The sequence below is a fragment of the Urocampus carinirostris genome, chromosome 3 (genome assembly GCF_059441175.1).
Source record: "Urocampus carinirostris isolate Australia breed hairy pipefish chromosome 3, RoL_Ucar_1.0, whole genome shotgun sequence".
In the NCBI taxonomy this organism is placed as follows: domain Eukaryota; kingdom Metazoa; phylum Chordata; class Actinopteri; order Syngnathiformes; family Syngnathidae; genus Urocampus; species Urocampus carinirostris.
In genome coordinates, this window is record NC_142351.1 from 22,042,684 (window position 1) to 22,058,436 (window position 15,753).

Here is a 15,753-nt window from a genome sequence, read left to right on the forward strand (position 1 = left end):
ATCCAGTACAAAGAAAAAATACATCCGAAAGTTTTTCAAAGTGCTTCCTTAGCTCGTTTTGGTACAATCCACGAGCTTCCCTGTGGTCTGAACATTCCGGTAATAAAGACAAGACACATTAATTGTACGAGAGACTTAACATTTTGGATTCGGAAAATGAGGATAAATGTGTCATACATAATGTGCCCTTAGCTTCTGTGTAGACAGTCACCACATTGTGTTCTTCGCCCAAAATCTGGAAATGGATCTGTCCGGCCCTCTATTTAAAGTCCATGTTCTTGTAGTCGTCGGTGCATCTGTACTTGCTTCCGGCGTAACGCGTGCACACCAAATGGGGAAGGCACGGGCATGTGTGGTGCTGCCTTTTGCCGTGGTAAGGAACCTGCCAGGGCAAGAAAGATGGATGAGCTTCAAAAGACTCTTTGTCTCCGAAAGATGAGCTCTGTTGTCAATAACACACCAGCAACATTATTTTACATTGTTATATAATTTATAGTTTATTCCATTACCTTCCTGTGAAGGTTTGGGGTTAATCTCCCTTACCTCATATTTCGCCAAATTCCCCCTGCCCTCCTTTCAATTTTAGATTACACACAATGCCAAACGAATGAATGAACGAATGACTTGTTGATGAATTGTTGATAGTCGAGTGGGGCGCGCCTGGTTCCCCACGTTCGCCAAAGGATTGAGGGGGCTCCTTTTGGTTAGGTCCAGTTTATATACAGCGGGGGGTTTCTCTGGAGAAAATTGGTCATGCATATAGTGATTGGAGGTATGTGTCACCATACGAAGTTTTACAATATTACAGTATTGTGAAATGATTGATCATTAATGCTACATCCATTGCAACCTGGGCATCCTTTTTTATTCATTTTTTAATTTAATATAGTACTTTAATTATTTGATCTTTTATTTCTAATTTTTTTGTTTGTTAATGCAAGATCTATTGCAGCCTGGTCATCCAGGAAGGGGGATTAATTACCTCATGGTTTCTTCATTTGCCTCGTGTTGAGTTTTTTGAGTTTTTCCTTGCCCTGATGTAGGTTTTAGATCAGGGGATGGTGTAATGATAGTCTATAGTTTGCAATAATCTGTGGTCTGTGCAGCCCTTTGATACTCTTTGTGATTAAGGGCTATACAAATAAACGTGACTTGACCTGACTAGTTTATTTAATCAATTTTACAAAATAAAATACAATGAATGAAATGTTACAAGTCGTGATTTCTCTTCCCCATTTCTCTTGATACCTTATTTACATTTTTCTTTTAATTTACAAAACTGAAAATATATATTTGTTTGCTGGGTAAGTCTCATTACGGACTATCAAAGGCTCTTTGATAAATGCATGGTATTTTTTTGCAAAACAATGAGGGTGTCCCCGCGACCCTACTGAGGATTGGCGGTGCAGATAATGAATGAATGAATGAATGAATGAGGGTGTCATTTTGTGAAAACTCAGTGGTTTGATTTAATTTTCCCAGGGTTCCTAAAGTGTTAATTTTTTCGGTATGAAGATTTCGTCTGACAAGTACCGAGTTATGGTGATGGTAACATTTTCAGTTCTAAAAGTAGAGAAAATAAAAACAATGTAATACAGTTTTAACATGTTTTGACTACTGTCAAACAATGTATAATTTGAGAACTAGATATCGTTGTGTTGTGTCGCGCAACTGAAAATGAGTGCTACAAAACACAATGAAGTTTGCAAACTGCGTAGACTCAACGTGACTGATAAGTTTATTCTGTTTTTAATGTTGGACACCGGGAAAGGAGATTGTATGGGTTGCCAGTTTGTTATTATGACTATTATAGTGCACAGTTGTTTGTTGTTTTGGCAATTATGAGCATTTTACATCATTATCAATATCGGCCAATCACGTTGCTGTTCTCCACACCCTTTAAGGGCTGATCTGCTTTTGTAATCTAGGAGATTTAATGAGAAGAAAGTGCCCAGAGGGAAGCTTATAGAACAGGTTGGAATTTCTAATCGGAGTTTTGGGTCTTCCCTGTTATTTTTGCAAGGTAAGATCTTAAGCCCGAGCCCGATCCAATACGAAATTTGGGCCGGGTCGGGCTTAAAATGTCAAACATTACATTATGGTCAGGCCTCCCTCTTGCTGCCTTTAGAAAAACATATATCCACCCGTCATTGTTCTTCTTTGTTTCTCTGCCTCTCTCTTTCTTAAAGTGCTGTGCTAGATTCTTAAGGACGTACTGCTCCGGTAGTTTATGGCCCAATTTTAACCTGTCAAAATGACGGACTGCCCTAAAATGTTCACGTCAACTCTTGCAAAATCAGTCAGAAAATTGTCAGTTAATGTAACTTCCACGGACACAGAATAATAAATCATGTAAATGTTTATACAGTCTTGTTTAACTTTGATTAGGTTACAAAAGTCAGGCTCTCCTCCTCCCGAGTCATCACAAGTAAAATATGAAATTTTGGGTTTGATCTGGGTCTGTCCTGCAAATCAAATTAGTTGGTTGGACTTGGTCTGGGTCAGGCTTTAAGACCCACACGGCTTGTGTTGGGACAGGCTGGATTCTTCGGCCAGATTTCACCCCTCGTGTCTCCTAAACTTTAAACTTATCACAAGGTTTTTGTCTAGCAGCAAGATGTCGGAGCATATTGTCAGCTCCCTTTAAATTAGCGTCAAAATAAATACTAATATTTTGACCTGCGACAATTTTAAAAGATGCCCTTTAATATGATAGTTTATGCATTTTTGCGAGATACTCAAATTGATAGTTTTTATTTTAAATGAATGTTTATTTACCAGTAGCGGGTGCTCAATAATACACAATGTCCCGTTAGAGACATGATGTACTGATGTACTCTTCACCATGTTTTTTCTGGTATTCACATTTGGCGTTGCAGTGTGAGTGATATATGGCATACAATAACAATTTTACACAACGTAAAAAGCAGTGTGTAGCACCTTGTGGCTGAGTGGATGGCAGAGGTCGCCTTCAGCCCCCCTTGGGACGCACATTCTCAGGCCCCTCAACCAAAGACTGACGGCGCAGCACAGACCAAAACCGCATTGCATGTCTCGTTCGCAAGCCTGTCGAGAAAGAATACTTTTGTCAACAGGCCAATGAGACAAACGCTGTGCTACTGTAGGAAAACAAAAAGTAACGTTTGTTTTTAATGTTGAAGAACCTGAAACAACCGCGTACACCAGTTTTTATCGTCAAAAAGGTATTCAGGTAAGTGTTGAGAGGCAGAGTGTTGTGATATGCAGTGGACCCAAACGCAGGAAGCAGGAAAAGGCAAGTTGATCAAAACAGATGGCATTTGAAAACAAAATCTAACAAACACGGACAAAAACAGCAATAAAACTGTCAGAACCAAAAACAAAACAAACATCACGCTGCCGTCCAAAATTTCTTTATGGAGGGTCGGCTGATTAGGAGCAGGTGTGCGGTGATTGGTGGACACACTTACAAACTCATCAGGCGCCCTCTGGTGGATGGAGGTGCCCCTGACCCTACCACAGAGGCCCCCCATGAACTATGATGTAAGAAGCTGCTCTGGCTGAATTGCATTTGGAGGCCTACGCACATTTTGTACCGCTTCATCACTCTGATCTATTCACAAGCATCCGTCAATTGCAGCCAGGATATCATCGTTCCCTCCGGTGGACACCAGGCAGGATGAGGATGTGGTCTCCGGCTTGTCATGCATAATCACTTTTCACTTAATATCGCAAGATATGTGAGTGTGCTTTTGGGCATCAGCATACAGAAGATTCGATTTGCGTTGAAGCCGATCACATAAATTTCCCTAACGTGATTTGCAGGGGAGCTGCGTTTCAATAATAATGACAAATTTATATGCGCCAATTCAGATCTGTATATAAATCGGCCTGTCTATGAGAATGAAGTCAAAATTGCAATAGATAACTCTATGAATTATTCCTTAATTAGTTTTGGGATCGTCTTGATCTCTGTGGATTCCTTCAATACTAATGGAAATGCTGAACACTGTTATCGAAATGATAGTAAAAGTATCTACATAGACGATAAAATATCTGATATTTGCAAAAAAAAGAAGGTGCTGTGAGTGACTTGGCAACTGGGGCAGCAGTCCAATAGCAATCATGCAGAAGAAATGATTGAATGAATGAATATAGGTCTCAGTCAGATTCGGAGATTATAATTCACGCGTTTGTTACTTCCCGTCTCGATTACTGTAATGCGCTACTCTCCGGTCTCCCGAAGTCCAAAATCAAGAGCCTCCAGCTGGTACAAAATGCTGCAGCGAGGCTCTTAACTAAGCCCAGATTACATCACATTACCCCGATTTTAGCTAACCTGCATTGGCTCCTTGTTAGCTTAAGATGTGATTTTAAGGTTCTATTGGTATTATACTAAATCATGCATGGACTTGCTCCCTCATATCTTTCAGATTTAATTTCGCCCTATGTTCCGGTCCGGAGCCTTCGCTCTGAAAATGCTGGTCTACCAGTGATCCCAAGAGCCAAGAAGAGATCCGCAGGTTCGAGAGCGTTCTCCATTCGGGCCCCGGTGCTGTGGAATGCTCGTCCCCTGAGATTCGTTCTAAAACCTCAGTGGAAATGTTTAAATCTAAGCTTAAAACACACTTCTACTCTATAACATATGAATAACCTATATTTTATGTTGATAATATGTGTATTATTTGCCCTCATGTAAGTTTTATATGAGGGGATGGTGTCATAATATTCTGTAATAATAGTTTGCGATGGTCTTTGATCTGTGCAGCCCTTTGAGACTCTTTGTGATTAAGGGCTATACAAATAAACATGACTTGACTTGACTTGACTTGACTTGACTTGACTTGACTTGACATGAATGAATGAATAAATGAATGAAACTTTATTTCGAACATAACAACTACATAACAACAAGTCAAAAAACACTGTTAAAGTAACATGTCTGGAAAGGAGTAGGAAGAAGCATATGATTATTTCATCCTACCTCTTCAACTTCCTTAACATTTTTGTCTCACAGCTAGCTCTTTTGTGTATTTACGAATAACAAACAACAGTACATATTTACAGTATATAGGTTCATATTACAAGATACTAGGAAAATAATTATAACTAGACAATTCCCGCGGCAATTGTAAGAGTTGTGATTGATCTGGCAGATGTTGGTAGAGAACCGGTAGCGTTGAGTTGTTAGCATTATGAGTTAGCATAAAGTTTTTAACTCAGGGAGATGTATTTTTAATTTTTAACTTGGTTCTGTGGGGGGACTCCGCCCCCCGACACCCCCCGGCACTGGAAAGTTAATTTCAGATGGACCCACAACCGTTACCAACAAGGATATGACTTGTGGAGGTCTAAAAAACACATTCATGGTAATAACGTAGTAATAACACTGTTATTACACGTTAGCATCACTTTCTGGCATGTATCCATTAGCATAATCAACATGAGTCCATTAGCATAATTTTTTAAATATGAAGTCGTTAAAATATTGCCATTACCAACATTTTTAGCATGAAGAAGTTAGCATTTAGCTGTTAGCATCACTTTTTAGCATGTATCCGTTAGCATAACTCATCAACATGAGTCAATTAGCATTATTTGAAAATATGAAGTCGTTTAAATATAGCCATAACCAAAAAATTTTAGCATGAAGAAGTTAGCATTTAGCTGTTAGCATTTAGCTGTTAGCATCACTTTTTAGCATGTATATGTATAACTCATCAACAAGAGTCCATTAGCATAATTTCTAAATATGAAGTCGTTAAAATATAGCCATTACCAAAAAATTTTACTATGAAGAAGTTAGCATTGCCGACAGTGTTTACAGCTAGCTTGCGCTAATACTTGGGCTGGCTGTGCCAGCCCAACCCATTGCCAACAGTGTTACAGCTAGCTTGCGCAAATACTTGGGCTGGCTGTGCCAGCCCAACCCATTGCCAACAGCCCGACTTGTCACCAACAGTTTTTACAGCTAGCATAAGTAAGCATAGCATCAACCTCTCATCGCTAATATTTGGGCTGACTATGACAGCCCAACTAATCACCAACAGTGTTTACAGCTAGCTTGCGCTAATAATTGGGCTGGCTATGCCAGCCCAACACTTTGCTAGCGGCGCACATAGCTGTTAGCATCCTCTCGCTAGCATACACGCTTTGGAATTCACCATTTACCCATGTTAAAAGTAATGTGGGGTTGGCCCCCCTTAAGCCACCCTGGACAGTCCCTGCTTACTATGACTACCCTCTGGAAAAGCCCTCATCACAACATCACACCCATCAACAACCAGCAGCAACTCCCTCACATTTCAGGAGCACGAAGTCAGGCGTGCGCTGAATACCATAAACCCCAGGAAGGCAACTGGCCCGGATGGAGTACCAGGGAGGGTACTCAGGGACTGTTCCAATCCGCTGGCTGGGGTCTTCACCACCATCTTCAACCGGTCCCTGTCACAGGCGACCGTCCCACCTTGCCTCAAAACCTCCACCATCATTCCCGTCCCCAAAAAGTCAGCAGTGGAAAGCCTCAACGACTACAGGCCTGTAGCTCTCACGCCTGTGGTCATGAAGTGCTTCGAGAGGTTAGTGTCCCGGCACATCAAAAACTCCCTGCCACTCACACTGGACCCCCACCAGTTTGCCTACAGGGCAAACCGCTCCACTGACGACGCCATAAACACAGCACTTCACACCGTGCTGAAACACCTGGACCACCGGGGGAGCTACGTCAGAATGCTCTTCCTGGACTTCAGCTCAGCCTTCAACACCATTATCCCGGAGATCCTGGTGGAGAAACTTGCACACCTAGGACTCTCTCCCTCCATCTGCCACTGGATAATGGACTTCCTCTCCAACCGCCCACAGTCGGTGAAACTCGGTACCCACGTCTCTCCCACCCTAACACTGAACACTGGCTCCCCCCAAGGTTGTGCACTGAGCCCCCTGCTTTTCACCCTCTACAGCTCCGACTGCTCACCGACCCACCCCACAAACACTATTATTAAGTTTGCTGACGACACCACCTTGATCGGCCTCATCTCTGAAGGGGACGAGGCGGCATACAGGGATGAGGTTGAGTCACTTTCAACGTGGTGCTCGGAAAACCACCTCATATTGAACACAACAAAAACAAAAGAACTGATTCTGGATTTCAGAAGGAATAGCAGGAATCCAGCACCACTCATCATAAAAGGAGACTGCGTAGAGAGAGTCCACTCGTTCAAATTTCTGGGCGTGCACATCGCCGACGACCTCTCCTGGTCTGCAAACACCAGAGCGGTGGTAGGGAAGGCCCAGCAGCGACTGCACTTCCTGAGATTGCTCAGGAAAAATAACCTAAAACAGCAGCTGCAGGTGTCTTTCTACAAAGCCACAGTGGAGAGCATCCTAACATACTGCATCACGGTGTGGTATGCGGGGTGCACAGCAGCAGACAGGAAAAAGCTCCAGAGGATCATAAAAACAGCCCAGAGAATCGTCGGCTGCTCTCTGCCCAGTCTGGAGGACATTGCCTGCTCTCGCTACCTCAGCAGAGCAGAAAACATCGTCAAGGACTTTTCTCACCCCGGCCACCATCTCTTCGACCTGCTGCCTTCCGGCAAGCGCTACAGGTCACACAAAGCAAAAACGAACAGACTCAGAGACAGTTTCTTCCCCACAGCCATTACCACCCTAAACAGACACCGCACAAACAACTGAAAACTGTTGCAAAAAAAAAAAAAAAAAAAAAAAAAAAAAAAATACCTCACACGTATGTAAAATGGTACTCACGTACATGCTGTCTGCACTATGTTTGTTCACTGCTCAACAGACACCGCACAAAAACTGAAAACTCGTGCCAACACTACCTCATACGAAATAATGTTACTCAAGTCTTGTTCTTGCACATGTCGACTGCACTACGTTTAATGCTCAAATTGCACAATGTCTGACCATTTCCTTTTTTTTGCACTATGATGTCTATGCTTGCACCAATGTATATGCGGACTATTTTTGCACCATGATGACTTTGCACCAAATGCAATATTGCACAACCGTTACGATACAACGTTATCACGACAACCCTGTATGTAACATCCCACATGCTGACATTGTTGTGTAAATACCATGTAAATTATAACTATAGCCTTATTCCCCTTGTTTTATAACATTATCTTCTCTGTTCCTTTATCTTCTTGCTCATACCCTCACTATGTGTAAAACTGGAGTGTCATGCCCAATTTCGTTGTCACAATATGTTAGCCCATTTGTAACAATGACAATAAAGGTATATTCTATTCTATTCTATTCTATTCATTACCATGACTACCAATAGAAATAAATTGGCCCATGTATTCCGTATGGGAGATTTTCAAAACCCATTATTCCGGATGGGGACTATTTTTGCAAGGGGCCCCGGAGACTCGTATCGAAAATCTGTATTGTTGCAGGAGAGTCCTGATTCGGCCGGAATTTTTGGTATATGAATCGTTGGGCTACTCCAAAAGCTCTGGGAGGAGAGGCCCGTCAAAATTCGGCGGAAGAAGATAGATATAATAATATTATTGAATAAGCAGGCACGACTACATTGCCCTGTGCTTACAGCACTTGGCAATGTACCTGTAGTTGTGCCTTGCTGAAGCAATCACAACTAATAATAAGTAAGAGTAATAAATTTATATTCAGTCCATGCAAAAAAAGTAGACCCCAAAAAACCAGGGCAGCACGGGTGGGGAGTGGGTAGCGGATATGCTTATTTGGTCCCACCCCCTATTCAGTCTTTTATCTTCAGTGGATACAAAGTCAGTTCAATATTATCATTGTCATCACTATCACTATCAGTTTTTTCACTGTCATCATCATAATCACCATTGCGGTCTCCATACATTTTCAGCATACAATATAAAAAGAATGATAACAATAATTCTCATTGGTGTTCGTTGTGACAACAGACAGTTTTGTGTAGTGCGTTGACCATCATACAAAGTATCTTTGATCCTTTTGCTAGAGGTGGGGCCGCCCCCCATGGAGCAGGATCACCCATTGATAAGTGTCCATGATCTGTGCAGTAAAAAGACAAGACATGGGAGCTTCAGCCAGATACCTAGAGCATCAAAGCTCTCACTTGTCTGCCCTAACTGTGAGTTGTCTAGTACATGTCTGTTTTGTGTTCTCATTAAAAGTTATCCCTACATGGTTGTATCCCCATTTTTTAATTTTTTTTTTATTTTCACCACCATCACTAACATGTTTATCAACCTCATTGTTTTGTTTATAAATATAGCTCTAGATTGTAATGAATCCACATAATATGATGGCGACAGCAGTATAGTAACAACAATGTTAAAAAATAACAATAAGAATAGTCAAATAGATATAATAACAAAGATAATTTATAATATACCCCCTCCTCTTATGCCATATCTTGAGTACATTTAACATTTTTTTCCACTGTTTTCCTGATGATGCCCAACTCTACCTTTGCTGCAAACTCAAGTTCACACTAAAACCCCCTCTCTCACTTCCTGCCTATTTGAAATAAAATCATGGATCACCAACAACTTCTTCAAAATTAAACAGCGATAAAACTAAATTACTTCTCATTGGCAACAAATCCACCCTCTCTTAGGTTGACACCTTCTCTCTCTCCATCCACAGTTCCTCGGTCTTTCCCTCTCCTCAGGTCAAGAGTTTGGGTGTCATCCTCGGCAGAACACTTTCCTTTCACCCTCATACAGATAACATCTGCTTACTTTCACCTTCGCTTCATTTACCGTTGTCGCCCCTCCATCACCCCACCACACCACTGCCACCCTTGTCCGTAGCCTTGTAAATCCGTCCATAAATTTAAGTTGGTACAGAAAGCTGCTGCATCTCGTCACCGCATCATCCCTGTCCTTCAGCAACTCTGCTGGTTTCCGATCAACCAGAGATTCACCTACAAAATCCTCCTGCACACCATAGGACCGTCCATAACCTTGCCCCTCTATACCGTTCCGACCTCCTTCACACTGCTACTCCATCCTGCGCCCTCAGATCATCTTCCTCCCTCCGTCTCACTGTACCCGCTGCCCATCTCAGTTCCGTGGGGAGCAGAGCGTTCAGCCGCTCTACTCCCTAGCTCTGGAACTCACTACCCCCTGTCCCCCGGAATTCTGCCACCTATCCATCCCCCAATCCGATCTAAAACTCACCTCTTCAGAGTTACCCATCCACCATAAACTGCCCCACATACACAACCTTCGCTTTAACTGACTCTTTCATTTTTGTATTTATTGCTTGTTTCATTTTTTCTTGTTTTTATTGATACCACTGCTTTATCTTCTGTGTAGAGCGACTTTGGGGGTCCTGAAAGGCCCATCGAAATGACAGGTATGACTATTGTTATTATTGTTATTACAGCCGGGCCTGGTAAAGCATTAATCTTGCATTAAGTGATCCATGTATTAATGCATTATTGGTGGCACATGGCTACTGGTTAGCGATCCGACCTCACAGTTCAGAGGTTCAATTTGAAATACTGGTGTCCCTTTATCAAGTTTGAAGTTCTTCCTCCATGACCCTGGAGCAATTTGCTCCCTAAAACCCCTCCCAATTGAATAATAATCAAATATAAAAATGTATTTTCTATACATACATTAATAAGTATTGCATACTCTCTGGGCAAATAGGCACCCCTGATTATAAAAGCATCACTGTTGAAAAGTATTTCTTTGTTTAAGATGTTTTCAGATATATGGCGTACTGGACTATAGAATGCATTCAATCAAAAGTACAGGAAGAGTGAGGTTTACATTGAAAATAAAGTCATACTATATATCCCCTGATATATACATTTGAGTGATAGAGGAGAGGCATACCATCACACACCAAAACTTCATCTGGTTACTGTCCCTTTTTTTAAAAAAAAGTCCGATAACAACAAGGATTATTATTTGCGATTTCATTCTCAATTAAACAGAGTGTGGTATGAAAACAAAAACATTTGAAAATAAATAAATAATTAGTTTACATAGGGTGTCAGATTTCATTTTGGTTTGAGAACAGTTCTGAAAAAAAATCTAGGAATGTGAAAATAAAGCTGAAGTGCAGAGTCCTTTGCACTTTAGCTGTATTTTCAGATTTACAGAATGTTTTCAGATTATTATCTTTTGCACAAAAGTAAGCCCATTATTAGGTATTAGTACTATTAAAAACAAATATATAACACAAAGTAAAGTATAATGGACATGTATTTATATATATATATATATATATATATATATATATATATATATATATATATATATATATATATATATATATATATATATATATATATATATATACTGTACACACACAAATATTTATATACAAATAATATATTGTAACTCACTTACTCCTGTGATGACTGCACATCTGGACCAGCTGAGTGATGCAAGGAGGAAAGACATCAGCAGCAGTTGTAAGCTCATGATGGCGAGAGATCTTCTCAAGAAGCTCTGTTGGAGTCACTGGAGCTCCTCTCTCCGCCCGTCTCTTTATCCACTCAAGCTCCCTCACCTTACCTCAGATCACCTCCCGCCCATTCCACGCGTGTGGTACCCCCACTGTCGTTTCATCAGACGCTCGGGAAAAGCAAAGACGGGAATCCAAGCGCTCAACCGTCCTCGGTTCCTGCGTAGATTTTTCAAACATCTGCTTCTGGTGGACAGAAATGCTTAATGTAAAAAAGTCTTCACAACCTTGTTTTTAAAGGGGGGTTGTATAGTGTCCCTCATAATTCACTTGAATTTGTTTTAAATCTACAATATTGCGAAAACTAATGACACCACCAATGTGGTTAAACAAGAGTATGCACACCCTGTCATAAATGCGATGTGACCGTGAAAGTCAACTTTTGATTTATCAGCAAAATCTTCCAAGATAAAATTGAAAATATGGCAAAAAGTCTGAAAAGGCAAACTGGAACGTTTAAATTCTGTACAGTCCTGACATGGGTCATTTAAAAAATCTTCTTGAGCATCGAGTTTGACCATCCATCCATCCATTATCTGCACCGCTTATCCTCAGTAGGGTTGCGGGTGTGCTGGAGCCCATCCCAGCCAGCTCCGGGCAGTGGGGAGGGGACACCCTGAACTGGTTACCAGCCAGTCGCAGGGCACACAGGGACAGACAATTAGCCCGCCCATACACACTTAGGGACAATTTGGACCGGCCAATTAACCTGACATGCATGTTTTTGGAATGTGGGAGGAAACTGGAGCGCCCGGAGGAAACCCACGCAAGCATGGGGAGAACATGCAAACTCCGCACAGGAAGGTTGGTAGCTGGATTTGAACCCATGACCTCAGAACTGTGCCGCACACGCGCTAACCACTGCACCGCACCACCCTGCTGTCCTCGACGATGATTGTTTATTTAGAAGGGTCTGTTATAGGACACTTGTGCTGTGGCACATTACATTGACTTTTCTCACCCCGGCCACCACCTCTTCTTTGTTCCTTTATATTGTGTAAATTATTACCTTATCTCTTTTGTTCCATTATCTTCTTTGTTTTCTTTTATCCTCACTGTCAAATGTGAAACTGGACTGCCACGCCCAATTTCGTTGTCACAATATGTTCAACCCATTTTGTAACAATGACAATAAAGGTCTATTCTATTCTATATTCTATTATATTAGCTGTTTATTTTTATCAAATCAATTCTGTTTTGATTTATAGGGACACTGTGTAATATTTGATCACTAGATGACGCTGTATTGTGTAGGAAAATAAATGCCAAAAAGCTCAAAGAGGAATACAAACTACAGAAACTCAAAGTGAACAAACAGCACCCTTTTTCTTCACATTTTCTTTTGGTTTTAAGGGGTACCCTTAACAGGAAGATGTTGGACAATCCTCTAAGCTCCATCTAAGTGAGCCTAGTGTGATGTAAAATAAATGCACATTCTTCAACCTATGAGTATTTTAAAAATGCATTTTTACATGATCATTCATGTATTCTTGCTTATTACCCAAATCAATATTGGATATTTTTAATGAGTGTAGATTCTTTTACCTCTGGTAGGCACTAAATAATACACAATGTCTCTTTAAGGCAGCTGTACGGAATTTTTTACTCGCCATCTTCTTGCTTGTATCATCATTATTACCTGTGTCAGCTCATATGATGTATGTGCAAGCTTGTGCGGTTTTTAGATGCGCTTGAATAAATTCTTCTTTTTTCGTCTTTCTTGGGGTTTGGGTAGGCGTTTTGACTGTAGTTGAAGTAAGCCTCTCATTTCCATGTTACACTACCAATTTGAAACCAACAACAACAAAAAACGTTGGGATGAGCTTGACATCACTCTCCAGCACTTCCTCCACCCCCCATTCCTCCCAGCTATGTGTTCCACCCCAAACAGCTTTGCTAAAAAATAGATAAAAGCAGATAGACATGGTGGAATGAAACACATAAAGGCTCTCTGAACTGCTGGGTATTATTACTTAATCGAGAAAACATTTACCCTCTAACTTTTTAAGGAGACCTCAAACATCGCACCCGCTTTTTAACTATACCAACAATTTCATTTTTTTCAGCTTACTCTAATGTCTCCAATGACAGCTCAGATCAAATATTAGAGAATTCTTAACACACATATTGACACAGATATTTTGATTGTTTTGAAAATGTAAACACTTACATAGACTTTACTGGCATACTCCCCATCTCTGCTGCAGTGGTGCGGTTAGTCTCTTATCTGACATACTGAAGTTGGGACTTGGCCATACCATATGCAGTCAAACATCGCTATGCAATTAATGAAGTGTGTAAGTGTGCGCCTGTCAGGTTTTGATTGAGTGTACAGTCTGGCTTAGCATTATTAGGATGCGAGCCTGTCGCAGCGCCACTGATGGATTCCTCCAATGTGGCAGCCACATAATCATATCGGCTCATTTTTGCTGCGTCCGCAGCACCGCTTCTGGAGCTCGCCTGTCTTCAGGATGACTCCCTCTCAAAATCCATCAAGGTAATGCCGAGCAAATAAAACGCCCAGGGTTTGTACTCATCCCATTTATGCGATACCTTATAATCGATATGATGCATCAGGCAAGCAAAAGTCAGACAATTTCACGTGGTTGTCGTGGTGATGTCATTGGCCTTCAAACATTTTGCTCTGCGAAGTGCAGTGACATTCACGCCAATTTTTGACATTTAAAAGCAGTATTTTTTATCGCACACTTTATTTTAACGCGCTAGACACAATCCGTGTCCAGAATATTAAAAACAGCATTTGCTTGTTTGGAACCGGAAGTGGCAAACTTTTACTGAAAAAGAAATCCAATGCGATTCTTGGAGCTGTTTATTCATGCACAAAGACTCGTGCTTCAAAATAAAGCAGCCGTAGACTAAAACGTTAGTCTCAAGGCAAGATTTTTGGGTTGTTTTTTAAATTTGAAAAAAAAGTTTAATTAAAAAAAAAATTGTTTTTAGAGGACGAAGCCGTAGTCTAACGCGTAAAGCTGTAGAGTTGGCAGGTATATAGTGGAGCTCGTCGGGCCCCCGAGAGATGACTGACGGTCCATTATAATGACAAAAAAACGCAAAGCTGAACAGATTTCCCAAAAATTGTATGAATAGCCATCCATCCATTATTTGCACTGCTTATCCTCAGTAGGGTCGCGGGGGTGCTGGAGCCCATCCCAGCTATCTTCGGGCAGTGGGCAGGGGACACCCTGAACTGGTTGCCAGCCACAGAGACAAACAACTCACTTGCTCATTCACACCCAGGGACAATTTGGACTGGCCAATTCACCTGACATGCATGTTCTTGGAGTGTGGGAGGAAACCAGAGTGCCCATGAAAGCAAAGAACATGCCTACTCCACACAGGAAGGTTCGATCTTATGACCTCAGAACTGTGCCGCACACGCGCTAACCACTCATACGCCGTGCTGCCCTGTATAAATATTTTTACTTTAAAAAACGAATAAACTATTTTCTATATCAGATTTTATTTTGGTATTCAAAGTAATCGGAGCCACCCAGTTTTGGCATCATACTTTTTAATGGATTGTCACGAACATTTACCTCAAGAGTAGGTAAATGACAAAACCTACTAGTTTTTTTTTTTTAAACAGTTTAAATACATATTTTAGCCAACTAAAATGTAATACATTTCTAATGTATTTGTAAAAAAATGTTTTGAAAATTAGATCACTTTTTAGCTTGAGGTGCATTTTTCTAAGTACAGAATTTTAGGCCTGATCCAATGCAAATGTTTTATGAACTGTTTTTTCTCAATATTCGTTTGTTTTTTAACCTGTTTTCTGAGGCACCTTTTGTGCTGTGAGACCTCGTCTATTGTTTTGCAGGAAACTTTATCGTTACAAAAAAAAAGCCATATCTAAATATTGTTACTTACCTACAGTGATGAGCTGAGTAACCGTAACATTCCTCTATATCAGTAGGTGGCAGCAGATGAGTTTTTTTCCAATGATCTATCCATTTTCTGCACCAGGGTCGTGGGGGTGCTGGAGCCCATTCCAGCTATCTTCGGGCAGTGGGCAAGGGGAACTCGTTGCCAGCCAGTCATAGGGCACATAGAGACAGACAACTCGCTCGCTCATTCACACGTCGGGACAATTTGGACCGGCCAATTAACCTGACATGCATGTTTTGGGAATGTGGGTGGAAACCGGAGGGCCCGGAGGAAACCCACGCAAGCACGGGGAGAACATGCAAACCCGCACAGGAAGGCTGGTAGCTGGATTTGATCCCATGACCTCAGAACTGTGCTGCGGACGCGATAAACACTCAGTCGCCGTGTCGCCTG

The 15,753-nt window shown here is 41.3% G+C and overlaps 1 protein-coding gene across 1 annotated transcript; it reads right to left on the reverse strand.

Annotated features, from left to right (window-relative positions):
- prok1 (prokineticin 1) lies at nucleotides 1–11,457 on the reverse strand. The gene is made up of 3 exons (XM_088329895.1): nucleotides 11,334–11,457; nucleotides 2,941–3,066; nucleotides 1–382 (listed from the first exon to the last, which is right to left on the reverse strand). The coding sequence occupies exons 1-3, from the start codon at nucleotides 11,406–11,408 to the stop codon at nucleotides 260–262; spliced, it is 324 nt and encodes a 107-aa protein (XP_088186021.1). The 5' UTR covers nucleotides 11,409–11,457; the 3' UTR covers nucleotides 1–259.
- Between the last annotated feature and the right edge of the window lie 4,296 nt (nucleotides 11,458–15,753).